Source organism: Mytilus edulis, chromosome 11 (genome assembly GCF_963676685.1).
Source record: "Mytilus edulis chromosome 11, xbMytEdul2.2, whole genome shotgun sequence".
Lineage (NCBI taxonomy): Eukaryota > Metazoa > Mollusca > Bivalvia > Mytilida > Mytilidae > Mytilus > Mytilus edulis.
In genome coordinates, this window is record NC_092354.1 from 3,018,752 (window position 1) to 3,042,151 (window position 23,400).

The window sequence follows — 23,400 nt, forward strand, 5'->3', positions numbered from 1 at the left end:
TAGTAGTGGAGTTACGTCCCTTTATATTCCTTATTAGGTAAGAAGGGGGCGGGGCTTATTTCATACACGGTTAGTAAAGGTGTTATGTCCCTTTATAAAAAACAAAACAGTACTGAGAAAAAATCTTAAAAGTTCCAACAGACGAAGAAATTGATGATTAAGATTGAAAAAAATTCATAAAACACATTTAAACCTTACAAGTCGTTATTGTTGGCATCTGTTTTTGTAGGATCAATGGAAGTATTTTCTTAGTAGACTTTCTCATTTTGAGAATCACTAGTCTTAATTTCACACGTTAAGATAGTCGGTAAGATAAATTCGTTACATAGTGTGCTAGTGACGTAATACGGTATATATGGGGTCAGTAAATTCCATATGGGGATTCGAGCTTCGCTCTCACCCCATATGGAATTTACTGACCCCATATATACCGTATTAGGTCACTAGCACACTATGTAACTAATAATAGTTTACAGGTCTATCTAAATAAAATTGCAATCATGTATACTATGTATATATATATATAAACAACATTTACTTTATTTTTTAATGACTGGCTATACATTGGACTTTCTTATTTTTATTGAAACCTTTTTACTCTTATTTTCTTATTCATCTGTAAAAGTGGAAGAAATCAAATTTGTTATCAATACACTCAAGTGAACATGGTGTATTTATTGACTTTTGAGAAACTGTTTCAATTAACAAAACGAGAAAAGATGATATCTGATGACACAATTGATGATACTATCTGCACTACATTTGTAACATAATTGATGTGGTATACTCATATCAATAATACTAATGATGAAACAATTACAAAACAGAAAAAAGATAAACAGTTAAAAGTAAACGTAATAATAATAGGTATACAGAATCTTTAATAACAGGTATACAGAATCAATAATAACAGGTATACAGAATCAATAATAATAGGTAACAGAATCAGCAATCATAGGTATACAGAATCAATAATAATAGGTATACAGAATCAATAATAATAGGTATACAGAATCAATAATAATAGGTATACAGAATCAACAATAATCGGTATACAGAATCAACAATAATAGGTATACAGAATCATCAATAATAGGTATACAGAATCGATACACAAATTGCATTAACTGAGAATATAATCAGATACAGTGTGCTTTTGACCTTAAGCGATAAAATCTGAATCGGTTAATACCACAAACGACCCCGTTTATATAGTGTCTGGTCAATAACACATTGTGTAAAGTATTTATCTTCGACTATCTTCACATAGTTGAATTTAGACGTTGTTATAAAGACCTAAATGAAGCATTGACGTAATCTTTGGTTTCTGATGGACATCTCTAGCTTACAATTAAGAATCTAATCAAACAAAAAATTCAAAATGCCTCCTATAGCAATTGTATGTCATAGATCCTTGATTTCACAACTTTCGACACGAAGCTTTCTTTCAATGATAAAACATATTGATGATTTATATAATTAACTTTATGATCAACAACTATGTTTTAACTTGAAATACTAGTTATAATATATCAAACACATTCTGCATTTGTATGCGCTTGTCCTAAGTCAGTAATCTATTGTTCGATGGATGTGGTTTGTTGGTTTGGTTCATATGTGTTTCTCTGTTATAAGTCCTCAGTCGTCCTGTATGATTGGTTTTACACTAGAGTTTATAGTTTGCTGATTGGTGTGCGCCGCGGTTTCGTACCTTGACCTATAGTTAACTTTTATTACATTGGGACTCGAATGGAGTGTTCAAATCACATCTTCTAGTTTATATTTATTGTTTACCATTGATTTTTTTGTCAATTGAATCAGTAAATTATAGTTTGAGTAGTTCATTACATTTTTGTGATATGCAAATTTTTCACATATTCAATATTTATCCCATTGACCGCAAATGGTGAATACAAAAATGAGTTAACAAATATCGTTCAAAGCATCAGATACCATACTATCGAAAAACTGCATGAATCTTTTCCATCAATTCTGAAAAATTCAAAAGAAATTCGGTCAAAAAATCATTTGCAAAACGTGTTTGCATCCGATACTGAGATAATATAATGTACCTAATTAGAGCAACATATCTTTATTCGTTTACGTTAACATGAAGAATAACTAAGTTGTGTTCGCTTTATCCAGATGATTTGTTCATTTAAAGTTAGAATTAATGATGCAGACTTGGTACATGTATAAGTATTTGTTTGATTTTTCCGGATGTTGTCATATTTTGTAAGCATTTAAATGATGTTGAACTACATTTAAATCGTATACATAATATACATGTCTGAAGCATATTTACGTCGAAAGATACAATACAATAATTCAAAATATGTGAAATAGATCAACAAGTTATAAAACACAAGTGGTAAATATCGATTTGTTTTCACTTTGACATTTTAAGTCTAAATATATCTAATAGCTGTTTAAGAACATTTGTTTTGATTAGGAGGTATTGTAATGGACACTTTCTTCATTGCCTAGTATATTATACAAAACGTCACAAAAATAACAAGCACATCGTGCAAACAAATGGTTAGGTGTTCTAAATTCGGGGTTGATATATTTGGTTTTGCATACTTGCATTCCTATTTTTCTTTTCTGTATAAAAGCACGCATTTTTCTAATAGTTTTAGAAAAGTATTATATCATCTGACGAGACTTGTTAATTGAAAGTTGCAGTTAATCTACCTTTATTAACAAGGAAATGAAAACAGGATAAACTTTTGTATTCACGTTTTCCGATCGTAATCGTCAATAGTCGAGAACGAAGGGGAACGTTTTTTCGTTGACTTCAAAGCATTGGTTTTACTGTTAAGTGTAGTGATTTTTTACTGTTGTACTCTTTTCCATCGATTTCTATTTGGGCGTGGTGTTATCTGTCTTTCAAGATTTAGGATTTATTCCTGTACTTCAAACAAAAAAAAGATATCACTTAAGTTACCTGCTTTCATTCGTTCTTTTATCTCTTCAAAACTCCTTGTCTCTAATTCCATTTTCCTGATTCCGTCTAATCGTTTTACATAGGATTCACCTGCTGGATTGTTACGCTGGTCAAATCTAGTTAGCATATCATGAACTATAGTGATTAGTGTTTGGTATCGTGTGTCATCTAATGCAAAGACAGAAGAATGCAGCATTTCATTTCTGATCACACGTATCCGTTGAATGTCGTCACCAATAGTATCTTCATTTGGAGAAATCTCGTCAACAAGTTTTATTTCCCTAAAGCCTTTACTTGGAAAGTTTATTTTTAAAGCACAATATTTCTTACACATTTCTGTTATGTCCAACTTATCACGATCAAGTATTTCTCCAGTCTTTGTATCTATGTATAAGCGATCGTATAAAACGCCTGATAATACCTCTAGAACTATCATTGACATTCTGACGTAATTCTGTTGATCACTACTCATTCTACGGGAAGCCTAAAATATCAATGAAATATGTTATGGTACAAACTTATGCTATATAATTGCCATCTATTAAGAGGTAGGTAGACCTACAAATATAGTCAAGGCAGTAAATACACCGGGACAGTGAAAAAGGATAGAACACAGAATTAATGCTAGCCAGAAAATTCATATTGACGTCAGAATATTCAAAATTACGTCAAATTTATTTGAATAATTAAAAAACTATAAAAGAGATATACATATATCAATGCAAGCATGCGAGATCTGTACAAAGCATGACACAATGTTCTTTTAAAAAGATATGCTAGAAGTATTTCCATTCAACAATAATTTTACAGTGGAGCATTTTTTTTAAATGAGCTAGCTACGTAGTATGTTGTTCGAGAAAGATAGATATTTAGGGGCTATTCAAAATGCTATGATATTCAACGCAACCAAATAAACATGGTGTTCTTTTCAATTGATTGAAGATGCATTATTACATGTATTTCATTACCTTGAACATGCATAAAACAACTCAGAATATAATAGCAACATACCGGTCAGTAACATTTCTTTATTTTTCATATAGCATAGTATGATACGATGTACGCATATTAATTGGGAATGGACCCAATACTTTTATCTTTATCACAACCAGTCCACAATGATACTGACATTAGCAACGAGTACACATTAAAGGAATAAATATACAAATTACCAATAATTGGATTTCATCATGTCACAAATATATGCCCACTAAATGAAAATAATCTAAAGCAAATAGAAACATTACCTTAGATTTCTCACCAGACCAATAGTCTTTATATTTATGAACAATCCTATGTTCTTCGCAATAATAATTTTCCCCATCATTTACTTGATCAAATTCAAGGAATCCTGTGTCAGAGGAGAAACTGGTGGTCTCACACTTCCATTTTTTCTCGAAAGATACCGTTTTCAACTTGTATCGCGTGTTGACAATTCTATTGATTTCTCTTTCCACAACTTTTAAAACAGCTTGGTTAACCTCTGTATCTACTTCATTCCATTGCCATACTTGCAGCTGAATCATATGGCTACTCTTTGCTAATACAAATTTTGCACAGCCAGTTCTGTCAATATTGAATACACAACAATCCTTGAAGAGACCTATCTCGCCATTTACCACAGCTAGAGGATATTCTCGTAGACAAGAGACAATCAGATTGCTGATTAGATACGGCGGTAAAAAACTAAAGACAAAACACAAACATGTAGATTTGCTAGCATTTGGAACGTTAAACAATACATCAATATCATTAATTTTTAATGTTTGAAGCATGCATGGAACATAAAAAAAACTATGCTCCCTTTGTACATTTCCACTTTCCGTCAGTAGCAATGGATAGATGATAATGTCAAACTTTTCAATTACTTCCAGTATATGCTCTTTATGAATTCTCATGTCTGCTGATTGTTTCTTGAATATTTCTTCCAATAGCTTAGGATCCATCTTTCCTGTTTTCTTGAAGTTGTCCCATTGTAAGTGTGGTAATTTAAATTGAAACTGCTGGGCTGTAACAATGCATTTAAAGGCATTTGCTAACCATTGGGGATCAAGTATGATGTATGACGGAATGTCTTCAAAAAATATCACGTTACCAATTTCATGTTGATACCTGAGAAAGAGATGAAGCTCCTTGTTATCAGTTATCGGAAGTGGTATTTTCTCACCTAGTTCTTTTAATCTTTCAAAAGAAATTATTTGTTTTCCGATCGTAAGTTCAGAGTTGATAGCTTTTTCCATCTGAATAAATTTAACAGGATATTCTCGATTCCAATTTGCAGTACTCTTTGCTGTGGCAAATATATCATTCCTCAATTTTTCAAAAGCATCTTCTACATCCTCTGTGTTGGAGATCAGGTGAATTGATCTCAGGTGAAGCTTGGAATCTTTAAATATTTTATCAGTGTAGGATTCGAGACGTTTTCTGCATTGTTCTTCGTCCTTTCGCAAAAACAAAAACAGTGATATTGTATTATTTTATTATCATTTAACTTAAACAGTCTTAGATACATGATTTCTTATAAGATGTTTTTGGCTGTCAGAAACTATTACTATTCTCATATCTTGACAGTAAAGAACACTAGTGATTAACAAGTCAATAATAATGCAAATAATTTGACATTTAATATGAAAAAAAAATGTATCAACTCTGTATTAGATATCAGAGTGTGTGAGAGTATTTTTAATCTATGCTCATTTTACTTATATGTTGAAACCACAACGTCATTTGTTTCTCAGACCACTTATGACGTCTTTTACTAAATCCAATAGATGTGAACTGATTGATACTTTAATCGGCGAGAACATGATCTATTTAATAGTTGTAACTGACTTTGAACTAACTTTCAGTAGCTGCAGATCAGTGCTTTGAGTCTTTTGTGTTTATGCTGATTGGTTTGTGCTTCGTACCGATTCAATGGGGAGGGTTGCATGTTCACAAACATGCTTAACCCCACAACATTCTTAATGTGTCTATGTGTCTGTTCGACGTCAGTAGCCTGTAATTCAGTGGCTGTCGTTGATTCAAGCATGTCTGTCAATTAGTATTTAATAAATTGTATCGCTATAAATAAGGCCATAAGTTTTTCTATTGTTTCAAATTTTTCATTTCGCGGACTATACGGTGTGTATTATTCTCGTTGTTGTACGGTTACCTACATTGTATGAGTGCTTATCATTTTTATCTGGTATTTTATTTATTAGAAACAAATACGTTCATGTATATTTTATGTGTAGTCAGTCTTAAAAAAAATACAATAACATTTAAGGAATGATATCTTTTAAGATCATACAAACACATTCATTTAACGACAAACTCAATGGTCCTACACAAATTTTTGAAAAGCACACCAAAAATAATCAGTCAATGTTTAGTCCAGTTAGTTATTTGTAAATATGAGAAATTAAATAATGTATTGATAGGTTTAACATTAGCCGAAACTATAGACATTTTTTTTTCGTTAGCAATACAATTGCAGGTTAAAAATAGATTTATTGAATGATGACCGTTTTCGAGCTTCCATCAAATCAGCGGCGGTCGATATATCTGAGAAATGTCTTCAATGATAAATGAACATAGCTTATATGTTAATAGTTTTCTTTTATCAAAGAAAATCCCAGTACTTCTAGCATCATCTCATTCACACTTCACTCAAAAAATGTCCGTGAGATGTAAAATCATCAATTAGAAATTTAAAGATCAAGCACAACTTTAAAGGGAAACTTCGCAAAAAAATCAAAAATTGATATTATGTTCATTCTGTATAAAAATGTTCAAATTCATAGATATTAAAGTTTTATTCCGCTAGATAAGCGATCACCATCGATTTTAAATTTAGAGTATCAATTCTCCGAGATCCGCCATCTTGTCTTCTTTCCCGATGAATAAAAACGATATGTCTATAAACCACAAAGAAACAAAACTACAGTAACCGATGTAGTCGTAATTGCGTGTCGATATCTTGTCAATCGTACGGTTGTTTAATACGACTAACTAACTTGATACGGAAAATATTCTTACTTTTTTTAAATTACCATGGTCTGTTGTTTTTAAACTGTTGATATTGGAATTAGGTGAAAAGTCAAAGTTGAAATCATAAATAAGTGTTCCGTGAAAATTGTTTTCGAAAATCTAATTTGTTCATAATTCTTTAAAGTAATAAACTTTTTTCAAATATATTTTGATCTTCCCTTATCTGATCACATGGCTAAAGGTATTACTTCCAAAGGTATTGTGAGGGGTGTGAGGTGACACGTCCAGGTATTCAAGCGATTTCCTGTCGGGCTTGCAAGTTCATGCATCGTTTCACTTCTGCAGGTATTGATCAGTGTACACGGCTGATAACTTATAACTTATAACTTTCCATTTTGAACTATCAGATGTATAATATACAACTCTGTCTTACTTGTCATTACTAAACTCGCTTGTTTATAAATAACATTTCTAGTGTAAAGAATATAATTCATAATATATAAATAATACCCAAAAAATAAGATTTGATGAAATTAAAATCTATTTAAATATTTTTTCCAAGGGTGAATTTGGGAAAATGTAATATATAGTCATTGTCAATAGTGAAGGACAGATTGGAACAGACCAGAAATATTGATTTAAAAAAATGTACGCACTTGCCGACGATTCGTTTATACGACTGGATATAAAGTTACGGAACTATAGCGCAATTTAAAATATATATATACGTGTATACATTGAACATAAGAAAAAAACATATATTTTGAATAAATAGGGGTAAAAGTGTTGTAAATAGACTAGCCAACGTATGCCAACAGTATGTAATCATCGAATGTCGATAGACTACAGTTGTATACCAAAAGAAGAAGAGAACCAATTTGATTTAAATACAGGTCGATGTATAACTTTTGCTTTGGTTCATTGAAGCTGTGGACCTAGGAAAATCACAGATTTATATTTCAATAAGATTGTTCTCAAACAAAGGAAGGAATTCGTCATCACAATTGTTATATATGCCACTGGACGAACACTAATTATCCCCAGGGGATGTGAATATTTTGCTGGGAAACTTTTGAGTATCAAAGTTTCAAATTAATTTCGGGATTTATTTTCTTTCTTGGTATTCAATAACCGAAAAAAGAATAAACTACTTGTTCGCTAAATAGGGATATTCTTGTCAGATAAAAGAATTTTAGTTATATTTAAAAAATAGGGAAATATGACATTAAATTGGTTCTGTCTTTTTTTAAACATCGTTAAAACGATGTGTGTCTAAGGTGAACGCCACAAGAACCCTGTAATACTAGTACGAGAGTATAGCATGTAAACATTCCTTCTCAATAATATGGTTGTATTGGAAAACTTTTCATACAGATTGACAACTCATTGTCCGATATGCATGTAATATTTGCCACATGACGCCCATAGTTCTTTCTACCATCATCACCTTATTCCTTGATATTGCTGTAAACATCGATGGTTCACACCCAAACAAAATGGGAGTAATGAACCTTCAGAGCTTCTCCGTGTTATACACTTGTGAAATATATAGACGAAATTTCTGTATTGAAATGAATCTACATCTCACAAACATGATTTTCAAATAACGATTTTGAGTAATCACCTTACAAACCAATATAAACGTATGGCAAGATATAACCATGAAGGAATTTAGTTTTTGTCAGAACTCATCACTATATCATAAACGTATACGTATATATATGCATACAGTTTCAAATATCAAGAACAAGCGTTCGATGTCGATAGTCTGTTCTCTAACTGTTCAGAGTTAGACATGTCACTTGTTCATTCTTGGAGCCTTCATATTCCCCGTCTAACGATGGGAACTCTTTCTGATTGTGTTGACTATAAATGCTTGTATGGTAATTCCGTCGTTTATCTGTACAAGCGGTTGCATTTCCTCTCCTTTCCCAACAAACAAACGAACGAAACGCAACTAGTCTGATTTCTCTGGAGCTCATCCTCAATGGCTCTTATACGTCAGGAAACTTACATGTATACTAATAATGATTGTTTCATGAACAACGATGTATGAACGAACTATTATAAATTCGTCAATATCTGTAATGCATGACTAAAGTATAACTTTTATTACAACTACTGTATTACTTATTTGGATTAATGACGGCTATCATGTTCAACATTGCACAACTATTATCATAGAATTTTTAAAAAAATCCTCAAAAATCCTCAAAAGATATAATGCCTTAGCTTAGATAATTAGTATTCTTTTCACAAAAAGTTCGTGTAAATGATTGTCAAATGAATTTAATTATGTAAGAATAAAATGTTAAAAAGAAACTAAAAAAAAAATTGTGCATGTTGTATGTTGTATTTTTTTGTCAATTAAAAACTTTAAAATTGTAATAGTTTTATTAGCATTTAAGGTTTATGTACCCTTCTGTAGCCATTTTTGTACGAATTTTTCAAACCTCAATTGTATCAAAACTAAAGATATAATAAATACTAGAGATAGGTCATTAAGTACATGTTCCAAGGGGAAACTTTATGCAAAGCATTATTTTTTACTGTTTCATTGCATTTGATAGAAAAAGAGGACTTTGTGGCAAATAAATCAAGATTTTTATAGAATCTCTATTATTCATAATATCTGTAGTTTTGATACAATTGAAGTTTGAAAAGTTCGTACAAAAATGGCTACAGAAGGGTACATAAACCTTAAACACAGCCAGATTTGAATACAAGTTAAGAAATTCCGGTAAAGTCAATGATATCAAACAGATGTACAATGGTATATCAAATTGGGTAATATTGCATTTAGTTTTTATTAAAGATTAAAACTACTATTTTTTGCTTCATATTTGAATCTTTACGCCAATTGCCGCTAAGAAAGTAATCAAAAATTGTTTCCTTTTATTTTTATACACTTTCGGAATTACGAATCTGAATTTTATTTTCAATTAATTTACACAATTTAATTATTGTATCTTTATTCTCATCGTGTATTTAATCTTAGTGTATTAACATCATGACAACATATACTCTAATCCTTTCTATTTATCCTTTCCAAATAACAACATTTATACCTGTGTACGCTTGAACTCACACCTGCGGCTAAATAGCTACAAGGTAAACGAATTGACCTCAAGCCGAGAAATATACAGTGACCTTTACAAAATAATATACACACTCTGCTCACACATTAGTTGCATTGAAATGATTATCAAAACAATAACGGTAAATAGAACTGAAATATTTTCAGTTCAATATCAGTAAAAATGTTCAATAAATATTTTATGAAAAAAATCTCAACAATAATTAATTAAATTTGTTCAAAAACATTTACTATAGATAATTTTATAGGAGTTTAATTCAATCAATACAAAACGGTATATATATGCATATTCACTTTCGTTCATTCTTATATTGTGGTTTATAACTTCGACCATTCGTCAGCTGTGCGCTTTTAATTACGTATATTGTCGATAAGCTATAAGAGTTAAACAGATTTTATTTTTTCCCAGAATTCAATAAATCGGGCTAATACGTCACGACCCACTCGAGAATTCAACCAAAAAAGTTACAAATACTTGATTTTCTCCGTTATTAGAAGGAATATAAATTTAAAACTTTGCAAATGTGTTTTTTATGTTAAGATGAACATAATTAGATGATAAGTAAAAAATCGCGGAATTTCCCTTTAAAAACAAAAACGACAATCAGCATTGACTAGCATGACCGTCAAGACAGAAAAAGATATACATTGTTATCAAAATGACAAAGGTACATATTCGTACAGTAAAATGAAATAGATATTATACAATCTAGACTGAAATAATTTCCATAGTTTCTACTTAAACTGCGCTATAACGTAACATTGAATCAGCGATTCATAAAAAAACCGTTAGATGTGTTAGACGTCGTGGCAAACTTGATCTAATCGTATCTTATAGATCCAATACATTGGTGAAGTATTTCCAATGTCCATAGTCTAAACTTAACTAGAATACCGTTTCTATACGAACACAAGTTAACATTACCTAAATATTTTCAAAGGCGCAAATTCAGTCGTCAAGTTTTTATAAACAGAGACTAAATTAAAATGTCTACTCCATTGTTACTTTGATATAAATACCTGAAATTTGTCCTTGTGTGTACCAATTGCAATAACTGGTGGATCTAGAAGGTTTTGAACTCCTTTGAGCAATACAGCTTCAGTTTTATCGTTTATGCTTCCATAACAATGTATTGTATCCATCCAGAAATTGAATGTGCCTGTGATTAAAGACAAATTAATATTTAAATATTTCGGTAGATGACTGCACTTGAAATGTGTCTTAAGAATACAATTACTTCTTTCAATAAAAAAATATATAATGATTTATCCTGCAGACCGTTATAATATTGCAAGTAAAAAATATAACTATCTAAATCAGTGTTTAAAAAGAGGCGAAAGTTACACACGGGCGAATCAACATTCATCAGTCAAAAGGAAAGCGATAACGATCGGGCAAATAAAAAACCCAAAGAATAGACAAACAAAAGAAAGCGATAACGAATGGGCAGATAAAAAACCCCAAAGAATAGACAACAAAAGAAAGCGATAACGATCGGGCAGATAAAAAACCCAAAGAATAGACAACAAAAGAAAGCAATAACGATCGGGCAGATAAAAAACCCAAAGAATAGACAACAAAAGAAAGCAATAACGATCGGGGAGATAAAAAAAAACCAAAGAATAGACAACAAAAGAAAGCGATAACGATCGGGCAAATAAAAAACCCAAAGAATAGACAACAAAAGAAAGCGATAACGATCGGGCAAATAAAAAAAACCCAAAGAATAGACAACAAAAGAAAGCAATAACGATCGGGGAGATAAAAAAAAACAACAAAGAATAGACAAACAAAAGTATGCACAACATTATATAGAACACAATCGAGACAACAAAATGAGCCTTGCATAAATCAGAGTTGAATCGAGGTGCTCAAGAAGGGTACGCAGATCCTATATCACATTCCGCACCCGTCTTATTGTTTGTGGTAAGTACAAATTCGGCGATGAGTCTCACTTGTACGTCAGAGTCGACGTAAATAGAACGATATTGTGGTAACTACAAATGGAACATGCCTAGGGTAATCTGGTAATAAAGCCAATTTAATGATGGAGTCCATATATTTTCCATGTACAGAAAGCAAAATGCTATACATTAATAAAACACATTGCGAGGCGCAGCTTGATACGAGCGGAGAGGTCGAACCCTAAACAGTTTGGGCGAAAATCGACACTTCATTCATGCAAGCTTGATACAGATCAGAATTTGGATTCTGATAAAATATTTGACACATATATATAAGCTTTCTAAAAATCATTTTTTACAAAATTATAAACAAACCTACCATGAAGTTCTGCATAGTTAGATTAAGCATATAAAAAAACACCATTGAATTCAAATGTTGTTAAAATCAAACTAAATTTAATTTAGACCCATAGGTCCTCAATGTGGATCAATTTAAACACGGGGCCAAAAATCAAAAATCTAAAGATACGGTTACATTCAGCATAATCATTGATAATAAAGAACCCACCGTGTTCTAGACTTTGAATTAAATCCCATTGAATATGGTCAAGAAATGAACAATTGATACATTTGTATTAGAAAAGTTTTGTTTTTGTTCCGTTTTTCATAACAGTTCAGACCATTGCCCCAAAAATCAATCCCAACCTTCATTTGTTTATATGAAACCTTGTGGTAACATTTCATCAAGATCCAATCACTAATATGTAAGCTATTGTTTGGAAATCAAATGTCTTCGGACAACACAAGATATTTGCGGTCGTATAACAAAGGATGTTTGTATGAGATAAGAAGAAAACAACATTTATGGTGATATATTTTTTGTGGCACAACTTTTTGGAATTTTGGATCCTCAATGCTCTTCAACTTTGTACTTGTTTGGCTTTATAAATATTTTGATATGAGCGTCACTGATGAGTCTTATGTAGACGAAACGTGCGTCTGGCTTACTAAATTATAATCCTGGTACCTTTGATAACTATTTAAGCAAGATATAAAATAGGTTAGCTACAAGTATATTACACGATTTTACGTGTAAATGAGAGGGGAAAAATATCAAAGGAACATTTATAATCATAAGACGAAAATAAACTGACAAAGACATGACAAAGAACGCCAAAGACTAAAACGACAATAAAAAATATTCAAAACACAACGTAGAGAACTTAATACTGAGCAACAGAAAACCCAACCAAAAACCGGGGGTGATTTCATACACTCACGGAAGATTCTCCTCTACATGTGCACACGTCGTGTTGTTCGTGTATTTAAAAACCTGGTGATAAGTGTAATTCGGTAGGCAAAAAGAGGCAGGATTATAGTAACGACTTTTGGAACATATCCGTCATCATCTTTAAAACAGATATTCAATGATGTTAAACCAACTATTGATGGCGTCTGTAAATTTTTAGAAAGGACAATTTCAACTGCACCTCTTTGACACTTGGCTTGATAGATTTTTTGTGAGCAACAACCTTCTTATATAAGGACATCATGATAGGAAATACAAGTCCTAGAATATCGTATCAATTTGGAGATATATACTTCATGGGAAGACACTGCTAGAATGTTGCTACATAGAAAATGAAAGAACAATTGGGAAGTTGAAGTCATCTCTTTTGTCACAAACTTTTGTTTTCATCCGATCCTCATTGTCAATTTCTAAATGCAAGTGAAGATAGCAAATGGCTATATTAAATGAAACACGAAAAGTAGTGTTGTTTAGAGAAAATAATAAAAATCATTAACAAAATAGCCATGTATTAAAATTTGCTGTCTTAAATGTTTAGTTTCATTGTTTTTATATGAGCTTAACATCAAGAATAATTCGTATCTATGTTTAATATAATTATATCTTTTAATTTGATAAGGAAGCACAAATTGACTTTACAAACCGTAAGCTACTTTGTCATCTATGTCATGTAAATTTGCTACCACAAGAAAAATTGCTTCTGAATTCAAAAACGTTTGATGTGTGTTGTAATACTCAATGTCACCAGCGAAATCCCACACTGTTAAATTTGCAAAGCCGTCTTCGTCTTGTAAGTCTACAGCAGATCCGATTATGCTTAACAGCTCATCCTTTGCCAGTTTAGACAACGGCGATTCTGTAATCTCCGGATAAGCAAACTGATAATTCATTTTGGCACGTTTGGGTTGAGGTTCATCGTCATGTTCAATATTTTTGGTGATTGTGCCCTTATTATCATCTGTTGATATCTGATCTGATGAAGATATCTCCAATATGTCATGCTTTGGTTTTTCTTTATCTTGATGCAACTCTTTGACAATTGACTGCAATATTCTATTGTTGATACTTGTTTTTTTCACTAATCCTGTATCTACAAAAAAATTATTAAAAAGTGTTCATAGGAGTATAGGAGAAATCTATGGAAGTTAGGATTAAAACCGATTTCATATGTTATACAACAAAGAAACAATAAAGAAAACCACGTCCACCCCTTTCTCAGAAACTAAACACAGAAAACAATAATCTGTTAACAGGTCATTATCAAGAAAACAGTAAATTAACAAAAATACCGAACTCTGAGGAAAATTCAAAACGGAAAGTCCGTATTCAAATGGCAAAATCAAAGCTCAAACACATTAAACATGTTAAACGAATAAGGGTATCTGCATTTAAAAAATATAGATATGGCCAACTAAAATTAATAAGTAGATTTTCATCCAAATTTTTTTTAAAAATGGGGCGGGTGGGAGGATTTTATTTTTTGAATTTTATTTCGTATGAAACCTCTTACAACGTGTCCTTCATATATGCAGGTGTAATAATGATCTTCTATCATGTATAAGGAATCATATATAATTTTTCAAATTCTTTAACAAATAACTCTGATTGGCAACCACTGTTCTACATGTAATTGCCATTTTTGAAATCTATTTTATAGTAAACAGCAAAAAAATTCAGAAGTGCTCTCTCTAGTTTGACTTCCTATGTACACCAAATTTATTTTGATTTCAAGAAGCGATGGTTTGTAGCCTCCCTTTTAAAATGAAGCAAATGCATTGGGAGGCAACACAAGTATTACGAGAACAAAGTGAAATGAAAACTCAAAAAGTATTGAAAATAATAGGGTTGGTGCTTATGCAAGATGCAAATTTAATTAAGATTGAGGACTGTGGATACAATGTAAAACATGATCGAAATTTGCAAAAAAAGAAGTTGTTAAAATGTTTAATGACTCTATCATTCTGTCGAGGTTATTGGCACAGAGGGTGTTTTCTGTTTGACAACAAAAAGTGACAGCCATGTACAAAAGTAAGGGCTTGCTGCATTGTATCATAAATCTAATTTAAAGTACGTATTTTTGGCGACTTTTTGAACTCAATATACGGTCATAAATCTAACAAGTTCGTGCTTGTGTCAATGTCTTTGAACCAGTCATGGTAATGTACCAATTAGTTCCACGATTCTCGCGCATTGGATATCGTTCACAGTCCAAATTTCCTGACACAAAGTCATTCCATAAATAAAAAATCCAGAAATATGAGACATACCGCGATTTGCGTTCTTAGACACAGTGTCGTTTTTACTAGTTGCCCTTCTCGTTATTAATCTCTATTATCGGTAGATTATGTTGTCATCCTAGGGCAGCAGCACTTGTCGACTTAATAATTTTGGATAGATTACTCTAAGAAACATACATTTTGTGTATGAAAACCGAATTTGAAACAGGAAGTTTGGAATGAAACAAAATTATCAACGGTTTCCGGTAACGGAAATGAACAAACTCCGGAAATTGTATTTTTTTTTAAATAAAAAAAATCGGGGCGGGACGATTTCAGAGGGGCGGGCGGGGATGAAAATCTATCAATTAATTTTAATTGGCCTATCAATAAAATTTTATTTTCATATAAAACCTTTACAGTAACAACTATCGCAGTAATTGAAATAATGAAATTACAGTAGAAATAAAGTATTTGCTAAAGGATTAAATTGCCAAAGGGTTTATACAACACTCAATCCAGACATCCATCTGATTAGACATCCATCTGATTACACATCCATCTGATTACACATCCATCAAATAGACATCCATATGATAAGACATCCATCTGATTAGACATCCATCTGATTAGACATCCATCTGATTAGGCATCCATCTGATTACACATCCATCTGATTACACATCCATCTGATTACACATCCATCTGACTACACATCCATCTGATTAGACATCCATCTGATTACACATCCATCTGATTAGACATCCATTAAATAGACATCCATCAAATAGACATCCATCTGATTAGACATCCATCTGATTACACATCCATCTGATTACACATTCATCTGATTAGACATCCATCTGATTAGACAGCGATCTGATTACACATCCATCTGATTAGACATCCATCTGATTACACATCCATCTGATTAGACATCCATCTGATTACACATCCATCTGATTAGACATCCATTAAATAGACATCCATCAAATAGACATCCATCTGATTAGACATCCATCTGATTACACATCCATCTGATTACACATTCATCTGATTAGACATCCATCTGATTAGACATCCATCTGATTACACATCCATCTGATTAGACATCCATCTGATTACACATCCATCTGATTAGACATCCATCTGATTAGACATCCATCTGATTAGGCATCCATCTGATTAGACATCCATCTGATTACACATCCATCTGATTAGACATCCATCTGATTAGACATCCATCTGATTACACATCCATCTGATTACACATCCATCTGATTACACATCCATCTGATTAGACATCCATCTGATTACACATCCATCTGATTACACATCCATCTGATTAGACATCCATCTGATTAGACATCCATCTGATTAGACATCCATCTAATTAGACATCCATCTGATTAGACATCCATCTGATTAGGCATCCATCTGATTAGACATCCATCTGATTACACATCCATCTGATTAGACATCCATCTAATTAGACATCCATCTGATTAGACATCCATCTGATTACACATCCATCTGATTAGACATCCATCTGATTAGACATCCATCTGATTACACATCCATCTGATTACACATCCATCGGATTAGACATCCATCGGATTAGACATCCATCTGATTAGATATTTTCATTTAGTTTTTTTGAGAACAATTTTTAATAAGACGTTGAAGATCATATAAACGTCATGAAATGCAGGAACTAAAAATTTATTTAAAAAAATCCTAATTACACAGCTTTTTAAGTCTCAAGTATAAAAGAGTACAAATATAAAAAAAACAAAACATTTTTACATATAATAAAACGGATGCGAGGATAAGTTTACATAAGCATAGTCAATTTTGCGAAGAAATTTTTTTTGTGATAATGCAGTAGAAATCATTAGTCTGTATTTTAATTTAAATTACATTCAACATGCCTATCTTTAATTCCATTAATTAAATATTGAATATTCATATTAGGTCTGAGACATACGGTTCATACTAGGATCTAGCAAAAATGTGTTTCCAAGAATTGAAAAATAAAAAAAAGAGTAAATACATAAAAACAGCATACACAGAACTTTAAAAAAAATTATAATTATGTTTACTATGTTTTAGTTTTTCTATGATAACTTTGCAATAAATAAAACATGTAAAACGAGAGTGAGCAAAAAATCGCATATTTACCTAACACTTTATTCCATTCCCAGTTACTTAGATTTATTCGACATCTCCGCCGATGAATTTCTATACCATTTGTGCTTTTAACGCTTTGTAACTCCTCCCCGAACAATCTTCGTACTAAGGAAGTCTTTCCAACAGATTTTTTTCCAACAATTATTAAATTTATATCCCGTCTTCTTTCTGAACCCGATTCAAGGGCGTTCAGATAAATGGCAATCGACTCATGATCCATCTTTTTTATTTGTTCTGGTATTTTGCTGTCTGAAATGTAAATAAATAAATGTTTATACTAAAACGTCATTAGTAAGAGGTTATACTCGTCTACTGATTTATACATATTATCAATTGATTTATGAATTGTGAACAGTGGTATCCTACTGTTGCCTTTATGATTATGTTGACGTCACATACCTTGTGACAGCAACTAGTAAGAATGATTTTGACGTCACATGCCTTGAGAGGAACTAGTAAGAAAGGGATATCCAAAATATATTCAGCACGTTGAGGAAAGAATAAATTAGATGAGAATGATTTTAAAGTTAATGTGATCATGGTGATATGTAATCAATCAATCTTCATCAATAGCCTACGTCACTTTTCCCATCAATTTGTTGGTTTTTTTTCATCATTTTTCATTATAACATTATAAGCAGATATCAAGGTTTCCGTATATTAGAAACAAGTAATTATAAATCATTTCAGCCGGTATCTGAATAATTAACATTAGATGATTACCTGCAGGTTCCTGTAAATGGGTGTCAGGAGTTACTTCTGGGGATGTCTTTAACATGGCAGTCTACAAAAGAAAAATATGCTATAAACTATCATGCCCCATGTGAACAGTTGTCAAATAGTTTAATACACATATTTTAATAGCCTTTCTACCTGCCACTAGGTTTAAAGGACAATAACTCTATAATTTACATGAAGTTGAAATGAGCAATGCAAGAGATATTTGGTTTTTAAGTCATTGGATTTTTTACAAAATAGAAAATCATTTATTTCTTGATTTCGTTTAATTTTGATAATTATAATCACCGTCAATAAGCAACACAATTAAAACTATAGTTGTTCGTTGTCTGTACGACATAGTAAGAGCTCATTATTATTTAAGAACGTGTACCAGAGTTGATAGGGAGTGCAGAGGGGTACGTCTTGTTTAATACGCAACTTGTATATAAAATATAAAGTGAGTTATGCCCCTTCCAAATAACCCGGCTCTACCATTCAGTTTCACTAATTTCTGATTTTTTTGTTATCTTTTGAGTTATGGTAATATATATAAATAAAAAAAATATATAAAGTTTACCAGTCATTCACTTTTACGTTTTGTGTATATTTCATAATAATATACATGATATATGTACATGTAATATTTCTCACAAACTTTAATTGTTTTCGGCAAAATAATCTGAAGCACGACTGTAACTTGCATCCTCTTGATGCATCAAGTGCACCCATTATAAAAATGTTCCGGATCCACCAATAAACCCGTAGAGAGTATTATTCAAGTAATTTAAAATTAGCGAAAATTTATTTGAAGACTTTTGTTTTCAATTAAAAGGTGGCCCCCCAATGTTGAAACTAAAATGTACTGGTATTCGGTAAAATATTGATAGTTGTTCTTTAAGTATATAACAGTTTTGCTCTTTGTTTTTCTTTCTCTAAAAACATAATGAATGGGTAACTAATCTGTTTAACGTTGGCATCAGACTTGGGGTCAATTACATTGGAATGTAATTAATTAAATTACACATTACATTGCAAAAATGGTCAATTACACTAATTACACATTACACAGTTTTTGAAATGTAATTAATTAAATTACAATTACTTTACTAAAGTAATTAATTAAATTACACATTACATTTCATCATAATATTTGTTAACATAGTTTAAGCGTTGCATTTGATAATCATGAGTAATTTTAATGTTTTGTCATTTAGTCTGCATCTCTCTGGTCTGTACACTTAGACAGCCATTCTCAAAAATAATTCTATAGGAGGTATTGAGGCATATATCGCTTGATTAGAACATGGAGGTATTATACCTCCATAACCAGTAGATGTGTTGATAGAAGAGGAAATTAGTTCTTATTAACTTGCCAATACATTAAGGGGTATTTTAACATCTCAGAAATGAAGTTATTTAAATAAAACATAGCATGAATAAAGAAATTATAAATAAATTAAAAAAAAAATCACTTAATAATTATTTAAAGGTATGCTTGTCACAACATTGAAAATATTTTTTATTACAAACAATGAATATAATGTCTATATCTTAGCAAATATTTTGCTCATTAGATAAAATACATGTAATAGTGGCATTGCCCCTGGACATTTTAATCTGATTAATTGCTGTTTGTTGTTACAGCTGTTAATTTTTATTTCTATAATCGTTTTGTGTATAATAATTTGAAACAAGAGGCTGTCACAACGACAGCAAACCGGATTTATTAACATTTATTTGTGTCCTGGCAATATCACAAGAACCATTACTGATGAATGGTGAAAGTGAAAATCGTCAATATCAAATTTGACCTCCATTTTGTCATCAGTATCAACATATTAAAATTTGAAAAGCTTAGATTGAATGGTTCACGAGTAAATGCAACAACCTGAATGGAAACGCCATTTTACGATCTTTCAAGAACCATAACTCCTGAACGGTAAAAGTCGAAATCGTCATTATTGAACTTGACCTCTATTTTGTCATCAGTAACAACATATTAAAATTTCAAAAGCTTTGGTTGAATGGTTCATGGGAAAATGCACGGACACGACGGGAAAAACCATTTTTCAATCTTTCAAGAACCATAACTCCTGAACGGTAAAAGTCAAAATCGTCATTATTAAACTTGACCTCCATTTTGTCATCAGTAACAGCATATTAAAATTTCGGAAGCTTTGGTAGAACAGTTCATGCATAAATGCACGGACACGACTGGAAACTACATTTTCAATCTTTCAAGAACCATAACTCCTGAACGGTAAAAGTCAAATTCGTCATTATTGAACTTGACCTCCATTCTTTCATTAGGAACAACATATTTAAATTTGGGAAGCTTTGGTAGAACAGTTCATGCGTAAATGCACGGACAACTCCATTTTTTAATCTTCAAGAACCATAACTCCTGAACGGTAAAAGTCAAAATCGCCATTATTGAACTTGACCTTCATTTAGTTGTCAGTAACAACATATTAAAATTTTAAAAGCTTTGGTTGAACGGTTCATGAGTTAATGCACGGACAACATTTGATTGCCGCCCGCCCGCCCGCCCGCCCGCCCGCCCGACTGCCCGACCGCCCGCCGTACATCCCCAAATCAATAACCGACATTTTTGTCACAAAAATCCGGTTAAAAATGATTGTGTGCAGTAAATTTAAATTCTAAATGAACTTTCATCAAGATTTTTCACACATTTTTTTGTTTTTGTTTAACATGGTGATTTATTACTTTTCAATCTATTTAGTTAAAGATCTTTCTGAAAAACATATGTATTTTTTTCAAATCATAAGACTATTCAGAAAAAAAATATGTTGGTCAAATAAGTAATATAAAAACGTTAGAATAAAAATGAAACATATCTCAAGTGCCGTGTGCGGGAAACCTCATGTTGAAAGAATTATGCAAAGTGTGTCTTCGAGCTTCTCATCAAAAAGTTTTATGTCAATAACAGGCCTCGACAATAACGCTTGTCCGATTGTCCGATACCAGAGGGAAAAAAGGTCAGACAAGTAAAAGCTATATCAAGCTTGTCCGACGGGACAAGTTAAATTATTCTGCAAAAAATAAATTTCATCCAACTTTGATGAAAGTAATTATAAACAAAAAACAAGGAAAGAAGATAAAAACAAGTAATAATTTGACTGTTTACTTTGAAACTTTGAAACATTTTATTTCTCAAGACCCGATCACTTGCAATCGATAATTTAAAACTGGTTTTTTGTCAGGTACTTTTTAACAGGTAAAATGCATACTATTCTCAGAAACCAGTCTTACTGATCCGAATCAGCAATGCCCTTTGTAGATAAGATAACTTTACAAGACAGTTCGTCACCAGCTGGAAACATTTGGCTTCCAGGACTGTTGGTTTAATAGATCTAGACAGTTCGGCACCGTGAGATTCATATTTTAATAGACATGATTAATAGACAGTTTGGCAACCAAGAAGACATTTTGGGACCAAGACAAATCAGTACCTTGTTTTCCTACCTTATTCTGTTGCTTCAAAATAAATACCATACCAGTAATTTTTTAACAAAAATATTTTTCAAATAAAAAAGAAGAAATAATTTACCACAAAATTCACAAAATCATATTTAATCATATGTAGAAAAAAAATACTTGCAATACAGTGACATATAGTTGTTAATTTTTGTGTCATTTGGTCTCTCGCAGAGAGTTGTCTCATTGGCATACCTCATCTTCTTTTTTTATTGATTGTATTTGAATAAAAAAAAATTTAACTTAAAAAAACAGGATTACAAATCCAATGAGTGTACATTGACAGGTCTATCCGACTTTGCCTCATGTGCAGAGTCTGATGAGACTTTGGCTTTGATGAAAACTAGAACCTAAGTCCTGTGACATGACTTGATTCAGACAGTTGTTCTCAACTCATATATTTGAAAAGTCTTTCAAAAGATTAAATCAAATTCTGTTTCATTGTTTTAATTCATTTTGTTCCTTGAACATGTTGAATCAACTTAAAATGCAAAAAAGGTTATTATCAAGATTTTTTTTGGACAAGTTACAATTTCATTCGGACAAGTAAGTTTCGGTATGTACTTGTCCTACTGGACAAGTTGGAAAAAAAGTTATTGTAGAAGCCTGAATAAAAATACATTTTTTTCTCCAGTGCCTTTTACTATCTATATCCGTTTTTGTCTTTAAACAGACGATGAAATCAAGCATTCACCAATCTTAAAAGAAATCAATGTATTGACTAAACATCGGATGACTACAATGCTCATGAATATTAATAAGTAACGTTGCGTCTCCATAGTGATGACGCTGTCCGCTTCATTTCTTTGGTCGTCAATCGCTCTTGTATTTTAATCTTTTTATTGATAAACTATGCAGAATTAGATAAATAATGATAATTTATTGAAAATAAAAATAAAATGTCACATTATTTTACAAGCCATAACTTGTATTGTATGAAAATCCTACTTGTCGATCTCGCAACGGAGGCGTGGCTTGTTTTCCTTATTTGGAAAACCGATTCAACAGGAAGCTTGAAACCCACATGTTTTGAACGGACGGAATGTTTTTGTTGCAAGAGGCGAATAATGGCCCATGTACCCAAGGATTTCAGCTTACAAGCCGAATAGTACGCCATAACTTGACTATGAGTAAGTATTCTGTCGTCTTTTTGCTGTTTTCTGTAGCCGACTATCTTCATTTTGACAAAAATCTACCCTTGAGGTTGAAATTCTTCCCCTTTTTTTCATCTGTTTTAGAAATTATCCCTGAACCATGTGAACCAAGGAATTGCATAGTGTACTATGCCTGAACTGTCTTAATTGCAAGTCCTTTCATGGTCAACAGTGTTTGTGTGCCATTTATGTGAAGTTTTAGAATACCCATGAGCTGTCCAGGAAGTTTGTTATGCTATATATATATATATATAGTTTCACTTGTTGATGTAAAAAAAACTGAAGGTCTAGTCTATTCCATGGTTGGCCAGCTGACAGTCAATCTGTTTGAATTCATGAATCATGGATATAATTTTTTTTGAGAGCGAGTGATATAAGACAGGAGATTGGCA

At 31.9% G+C, this 23,400-nt stretch overlaps 1 protein-coding gene across 1 annotated transcript in view; it reads right to left on the reverse strand.

Annotated features, from left to right (window-relative positions):
- Positions 1 to 460: 460 nt before the first annotated feature.
- The window catches only part of LOC139493896 (uncharacterized), a 50,476-nt gene continuing 27,536 nt past the window's right edge, over positions 461 to 23,400 (reverse strand). The window contains exons 5-11 of the mRNA XM_071282062.1: positions 18,360 to 18,420; positions 17,628 to 17,885; positions 13,874 to 14,320; positions 11,037 to 11,176; positions 4,195 to 5,388; positions 2,948 to 3,431; positions 461 to 1,992 (exon numbers count right to left, since the gene is read on the reverse strand). Of these exons, the coding sequence (XP_071138163.1) occupies positions 1,958 to 1,992; positions 2,948 to 3,431; positions 4,195 to 5,388; positions 11,037 to 11,176; positions 13,874 to 14,320; positions 17,628 to 17,885; positions 18,360 to 18,420 (2,619 nt within the window). The 3' untranslated portion in view covers positions 461 to 1,957. The remainder of the gene's footprint in view (positions 1,993 to 2,947; positions 3,432 to 4,194; positions 5,389 to 11,036; positions 11,177 to 13,873; positions 14,321 to 17,627; positions 17,886 to 18,359; positions 18,421 to 23,400) is intronic.